At 45.7% G+C, this 7,473-nt stretch overlaps 1 protein-coding gene across 1 annotated transcript in view; it reads right to left on the reverse strand.

Annotated features, from left to right (window-relative positions):
* The window catches only part of PSMD1 (proteasome 26S subunit, non-ATPase 1), a 161,022-nt gene extending 155,248 nt beyond the window's left edge, over positions 1 to 5,774 (reverse strand). The window contains exon 1 of the mRNA XM_068281284.1: positions 5,661 to 5,774. Coding sequence (XP_068137385.1) covers positions 5,661 to 5,676 — 16 coding nt within the window. The 5' untranslated portion in view covers positions 5,677 to 5,774. The remainder of the gene's footprint in view (positions 1 to 5,660) is intronic.
* Between the last annotated feature and the right edge of the window lie 1,699 nt (positions 5,775 to 7,473).

The raw sequence follows: 7,473 nt of genomic DNA on the forward strand, positions 1-7,473 counted from the left end.
CACTTTTGGGGGGTCAAAAATTCGGCGTGCTTGCGAGTATATACGGTAAGTTATTTATGATTACTATTATCTGAGAAATAGAACATTTTTATAATATTTTCTCCTTAAATTACATATTATGGGTCGGTGCATTTTTTTCTTGACTCCAGGTACCCCAAAATTGCTCCAACTCCTCAACCCAACAGCCCTGTGGCTTACAGCATATGAAAACCCCAAAATCAAAATCTCAGACCATTATGCTACATACACACTTGAGATAAAAGTCTTTGGAAAAGGCAAGATTACAGACCAATTTTACCCTATTCCATGTAGTATGAGAGCCATACTCTACACAGTCTATTCTATTGAGCTGAACTCCTCATCAGATAAAAATCTTTAAGATGATGTACACAAAGATGCTGTACATCCCCAGCACCCCCCGAGCATGATGCTCCCACCACCACATTTGACAGTGGGAATGGTGTGTTCAGAGTGATATGCAGTGTTAGTTTCCTGCCACACATAGCGTTTTGCATTTTGGCCAAAAAGTTATATTTTGGTCTCATCTGACCAGAGCACCTTCTTCCACGTTTGCTGTGTCCCCCACATGGCTTGTGGCAAACTGCAAACGGGACTTCTTATGCTTTTCTGTTAACAATGGCTTTCTTCTTGCCACTATTCCATAAAGGCCAACTTTGTGCAGTGCACGACTAATAGTTGTTCTATAGACAGATTCCCCCCACCTGAGCTGTAGATCTCTGCAGCTCGTCCAGTGTCACCATGGGCCTCTTGACTGCATTTCTGATCAGCGCTCTCCTTGTTCGGCCTGTGAGTTTAGGTGGACGGCCTTGCCTTGGTAGGTTTACAGTTGAGCCATACTCCTTCCTTTTCTGAATGATCACTCGAACAGTGCTCCGTGGGATGTTCAAGGCTTTGGAAATCTTTTTATAGCCTAGGCCTGCTTTAAATTTCTCAATAACATTATCCCTGACCTGTCTGGTGCGTTTTTTGGACTTCATGGTGTTTTTGCTCCCAATAGTCTCATAGGCCTAGTGCACACCGGAGCGTTTCCGCTGCGGTTTGCGATCTGCTTGCGGGTGCGGATCTGCTAGGGTAATGCATTTCAATGGGGTGGTGCACACCAGAGCGGGTGGCGTTTTGCAGAAACGCATACTCCCGGGCTGCAGCAGATTTTGGATTGCGGATGCGTTTCTGCCTCAATGTTAAGTATAGGAAAAACGCAAACCGCTCTGAAAAACGGCACTTCAGAGCGGTTTGCCAGGCGTTTTTTGTTACAGTAGCTGTTCAGTAACAGCTTTACTGTAACAATACATGAAATCTACTACACCAAAACCGCTACACAAAACCGCAAAACGCTAGCTGAAACGCTGCAGAAAAATAAGAAAAAGCGTTTCAAAATCTGCTAGCATTTTGCGGATCTGCTAGCGGTTTTTGGTGTGCACCAGGCCTTAGACAACATCTGAGGCCATCAGAGAGCAGCTGTATTTGTACCGACATTAGGATTACACACACAGGTGCACACTAGTCATTAGCACTCATCAAGCAATGTCTATGGGCAACTGACTGCACTCAGACCAAAGGGGGCTGAATAATTACGCACACCCCACTTTGCAGTTTTTTGGGGGGGTTTTTATGTTTGGAATCATGTATGATTTTCGTTCCACTTCTGACGTGTACACCACATAGTATTCACATGGAATTCCAATAAAATTGATTCATGTTTGTGGCAGTAATATGACAAAATGTGGGAAACTTCAAGGGGGTAGAATACTTTTGCAAGCCACTGTATGTAGCATTAGAATATTTAGAAAATGTTCAATATTCTAGGCTCAAAGTGTCAGACTCTAATCAGGATGTAAGCCCGACGAAGGCTGCAAGGCCGAAAGCTTGCTTATTCTTATCCCTTTTTAATTAGCCAATAAATGGTATCATCCTGATTAAAACTTCAGACTTTAATCAGTTAATCCAAAACACCTGCAAAGGGTTCCTATTTCATATATTAGTTTCACCCAGGGCTGTAGAGTCGGAGTTGGAGCAATGTTGGGTACCTGGAGTCGGAGTCAGTGGTTTTATAAAGCGAGAAGTCGGATGATTTTTGTACCAAATCCATCGCCCTGTTAAGAATTAGACTAAGGAGTCGGTGTAATTTTGGGTACTTTGAGTCGGAGTTGGAGCCGGTGGTTTCATAAACTGAGGAGTCGGATGATTTTTGTACCGACTCCACAGCCCTGGTTTCACCTTTTAAAGCGGACCTGAACTCAGATCTTCCTCTCTGCTCTAAAAGATAAGCAACCAACATACTCCTCCCTGGCCACTCCATTGTCCCGTGGTTGCCTCCGGTATCTTCTTCAGTCGAGCTTTTCTGTGCATGCGTTGCCTGAGTGTACGCACACCCCCTGTGGCACTCCCGCGGCTGGGAGTGTTGAGTGCCTTCACAGTAGAACTGTACGGCTGACCGTGGGAACGTGAGAACACCATGACTGGCCCTGACTGAAGAAGATACCAGTGGCGACCGCAGAGTAGCGGAACGGCTGGGATTGGACCTGATTTTACACCCGTAATGCGTAAAAATGTACTTGTTGATGTCTGCAATAGCTTCCTGCACCAGCGGGAATGCGTAACAAGGTACGCATGGCGGCCAGCCGACTCCCAGATGGCAAAAACGAAACTAGCTGGCAGCGGGGGACCAGAGGAGCCATGAGTAACTGCGAGGGCACAGGATGGCTGCAGGGGGCTGGTAGATGCCCCAGGTAAGTAAAACTCATGTTTGTTTTTTTTAGAGCTAAGGTTTCCTTTAACCACCCTGGCGTTCTGATTAAATCGCCAGGGTGGCTGCGGGAGGGTTTTTTTTAAATAAAAAAAAAACTATTTCATGCAGCCAACTGAAAGTTGGCTGCATGAAAGCCCACTAGAGGGCGCTCCGGAGGCGTTCTAACGATCGCCTCCGGCGCCCAGAATAAACAAGGAAGGCCGCAATGAGCGGCCTTCCTTGTTTTGCTTAGATCGTCGCCATAGCGACGAGCGGAGTGACGTCATGGACGTCAGCCGACGTCCTGACGTCTGCCGCCTCCGATCCAGCCCTTAGCGCTGGCCGGAACTTTTTGTTCCGGCTACGCTGGGCTCAGGCGGCTGGGGGGACCCCCTTTCGCCGCTGCTCGCGGCGGATCGCCGCAGAGCGTCGGCAATCGGGCAGCACACGCGGCTGGCAAAGTGCCGGCTGCGTGTGCTGCTCTTTATTTCATGAAAATCGGCCCAGCAGGGCCTGAGCGGCAGCCTCCGGCGGTGATGGACGAGCTGAGCTCGTCCATACCGCCCAGCTGGTTAAAGTGACTTAGAGCTGAGTCATACTGGCGGTTTTTTTACTTACCCAGGGCTTCCTCCAGCCCCAGAAGCATGGATGTGACCCTCACCGTCCTCCTTAGCTCCTCCGTTAAGCGGCTCAGTGAAGTCGGGGGGGGGACGACCTTCTGCGCATGCACTGACCTTCTGCTCAAGCGCAGAGGACTCCGGCTGACGTCACTCAGTCAGACTGAGCCGTGTACCGGGGGTTGACTGTGGCTGAACGCAGGACTGTGGGAGGATGGCGAGGGACAAATTCATGCTTATAGAGCTGGAGGAAACCCGAGTAAGTTGAGATGGCAGGATGACTCGTTCCGGAGTCTCATTAAGTACTAGTGTATTTCTGTATTTTTTATGTACACCAGAGATGCAATTTAACTAAACTTAGGATATAGCGGTTGAGTAGCTGTTAAATAGAAATAAAAACCAGTACTTGCTAAGAGTACTTGTAGAAGGTAAAGACAGAAACAAATAACTTTAATCAGGTCCTGGGCAATTTAACTGTGGGTACATGTAAGAGTGATGTATATGTACTCTGCAGGAATGAGGGGATTCTTCCTCTATTACACATTCTTCGTGCACGTTCTGAACAAGGTTTACGGGTGATAGACACAGGGCTGTGGAGCCAGTACAAAAATCATCCGACTTCTCAGTTTATGAAACCCCCAACTCCGACTTCAGGTACCCAAAATTGCTCTGACGCCTCGATACCAACTCCTTAGGCCTTCCTAGATTACATTATAAACTGCTAGCGCAATCGCTAAGCACCTTCAAAAGCGATTTCCCCTTCGCTTTCAGATCGATTTATGCTTTGGTAAGCTTTTCTAATCGTTTTTGTCCAGCGATTTAGTTTTTTCTTCCTGACAACACTGAGGAAGTGACCTCTTTGACCTGGAACAGAATAAATACAAATGTATTTATTCTTGAAAGCTCTGGACAAATTGCTTTTCAAAGCGCTATTTCAAGCACTTTGCAATTTCCCTATACTTTGCATTGATGTGAAAATGCTCAGGAAATGGTGCAGGAGCCGCGTTTGCGATTGGAAAGAAAGAGCATCGCTCATGTGAGAACATTCACATAGAGCAACATTGCAGAAGTACTTTTAAAAATTGCCACCCCCCAAAAAAAGAGAGAAAACCCTCAGCGTGAACAATCCCTAATTTTTACAAAGGCTATGGATTTAGTTACAAATCATCCAACTCCGATTCCTCAGTTTATTGAAACCAGCGAGAATAACTCCAGGTAACCAAAATTACTCCGACTCTTCGACTCCGACTCCACAGCCCTGGATAGATAATGCAAATTGCCTGGCTGTTGACCATTTGCATCTAATACTTTTAGCCATAGGATCTGAACAAGTCTCCACCGTGTACCAGCTCAACCGCACGGTGCATGCACAAGCAGCTTTGTGCTACCTTGGGCGCTTGGCCATACTTGTGCAGGCACAGTATGGCCACACCTGTGCAAGAAGGGAAGCACGGCCGTGAAGTAAAAGCGAGTCCCAGCCAGCTGCGGTGCAGTTAAGGAGGATACAGGAAGCCTCTGGACCATCTTAGGCAAGTACTTGCTTTTTGTTTTTTATTTCACCTCAGGTTTGCTTCAAGGTTCAGATACAAGCAAAACAAATATTTTAGGGTTGCAGAAGTATCAATTACAAAGATAGCAGAAAACTTTAGGATGGGAAAAGGTTAAAAACTTGCAAGTTTTTATAACCGTCCAATTGCTATTAGACAGAGCTAGTCAATTAGCTTCAACTGGGAACTGCACAGGAACGACATTATGAAGTGAGGGTCGGGAAGGCTCTGAGCCTTCCATCTACATAGGTATGATATGTATAAAAAAAAATCCAAAATTGTAATTTCCACATCACGTCCTTTTTAATTCCTTTCCTGTTGTAGTCAGGTTTCCATGCTACTCCTGCAATAAATGTGACTAAACAAAAAAAGTAGTCACACATATGGACATTTTTTACAATTTAGCACCGAGAACAACAATAATAAATTAAAACCATAACCAAGGCAAAAATGAAATGAAGGGAAATCAGGGTCGGTGGTTCAGTACGAATAAGTAGATGCAACACAAGGCCCCTCTGGGGGTGACTCAGCATGCGCCCGTGCTCTGCTGTCCCCCTTCATGGCCCATACCGCTACCCACTATCACCTCACTCTCACCACTTCACAGCAGGTGAGGAGCAGCAAGCAACAGGAATGAGGCCGAAAGTCATGCCACTAGTCTTAACAATGAGTCAGCAGGTGCCAGTCTCCCCATGCCGCCCTGCATGCCAGCACTCCAGCTCTGTCCACCAACACTCTACGCCTCACCTGCCGAGGTGATCATTTTGTCCCGAGCCTTTTATCCGCACTCCGACGGTGACCCGGCAAGTTGTTCAGCAAATCCCTGTATCACTCTACAATGTCCGGCGCACAGTACACGTCATCAAGGGCCGGAAGTAGTGTTACACGGTTTCTGGCAAGTGACAAAGCAAGAATGCTGCGCCATGTTACGTGCTGGAAAGTGATGCACTGTGGGATACCTCTGTTTGCATACTCCAACCTGAATAATCGCAAATACCTTCTGGCATACGTCTGCTTTACATAGCATTTTAGTAAGAGGGCTGTTTGGTCCTTTTTAGCCAGTCACACACTCCTAGGAATTCTGGTTTATGAGCTTTCTGGGCGATATGTAACTCTGTGGACAGATAATCTGGACAGATAATCCATTTCTTCTCAAGTGGAATGAAAGCATCATTTTAATTTATATTAGCATAATAGGGTTAAATGTCAGATCATGTCTTTTAGGTACAACTACTTGTTTGAAAAATCAATGCTAAGGACATTATCCAGTTAGCACTTCCTTTTTGTTAAGAGGTCATACATTGTAGTTATGGTGTCATGTTATTTGATATACGGTGTTAAGAGTCGTGAAGTTCAGGTTATGGTAATAAAATGCTTGAGATTGCAGCTTGCTGAATAGCCACGAGGTGGAGCTAAGATACACCACTTGCTTTATTGCTACCAGTTTCCTAAGCAACCTCTTGTACGAGCAGGAAGAATATTGCAGATGTGTAATTTGTTATAAATATTTTTAAAATCAGGCAAGAATTCCGAAAATGTTTAGCTCAAAATGCACTTCTCGCAAACATAGAACCTATACACTTTCTGGAGTATTACTAGAACCATTATGAATGAGTTATTAGTTAAATAACTTGTTACTCAATTTCAGCACCTGCAATAATTATGCTACTGGTAGTAAAGCTGCGTACACACAGTAGATGAAACAGAATCTGGCATGTGTACATCACTCATTTGCTGCTCCATCGGCCATCCTCTACCTGCATAGCAACACAATGGGCTTGATTCACGAAAGAGTGCTAACTGTTAGCACGTCCGTTTTCGCGTGAATTTTCGCATTGCGCACGATTGCGAGTTTTCGCGCGCAAACGTGAATTTTCCAGCGAAAGCTATATCGATTTTGTGTGAAAATTCGTGTTTGCGCGCAAAAACGTTATCGTTTCACGTGAAAATTCGCGATCGCGCGCAATGCGAACATTCGCGCAAAAACAGCCATGCTAACAGTTAGCACTCTTTTGTGAATCAAGCCCAATGTCTGAGAGATGAAGTCCTGATAACTACCAAGGGACATGCCTTATCCATGTGCACAAGGCGTGAGTCTGACGTGAAAAAAAAAAAAACAGATACTCCCCTAAGGAGAAGGAAGGCTCTGGGTCCTATAGAGCCTTCCTGTCGGAGACTGCTCTCTTCCGCTTTGGCTGGGTTTGTAAGTCTTTGTAAGCACTCAGGCTCCTGAAGATCAGCCGCTACGTACTGCGCAGAGAGTACCCTCTCTCGCACACTCGCGCATGCACAGTACAGAGTCGTCTATCTTTGGGAATCCGAGTGCTTCCAAAGATTTCCGAAGCCTTCAATGGTGGGAGATTTAAACCGAAGAGCCTGCAGGGGAATGAGGGGACCATGAGGAAAACGGGAAGGCTCTATAGGACCCAGAGCCTTCCTTCTCCTTAGTTAAGTATCTGTTTTTATTACTTATTTTCTCTACAGATTCACGTTAAAGGAAACCTGAGAGAATTAAAATCAAAGCATTTATACTTACCTGGGGCTACCTCCAGCCCCATGC

This window comes from Hyperolius riggenbachi, chromosome 4 (genome assembly GCF_040937935.1).
Source record: "Hyperolius riggenbachi isolate aHypRig1 chromosome 4, aHypRig1.pri, whole genome shotgun sequence".
In the NCBI taxonomy this organism is placed as follows: Eukaryota; Metazoa; Chordata; class Amphibia; order Anura; family Hyperoliidae; genus Hyperolius; species Hyperolius riggenbachi.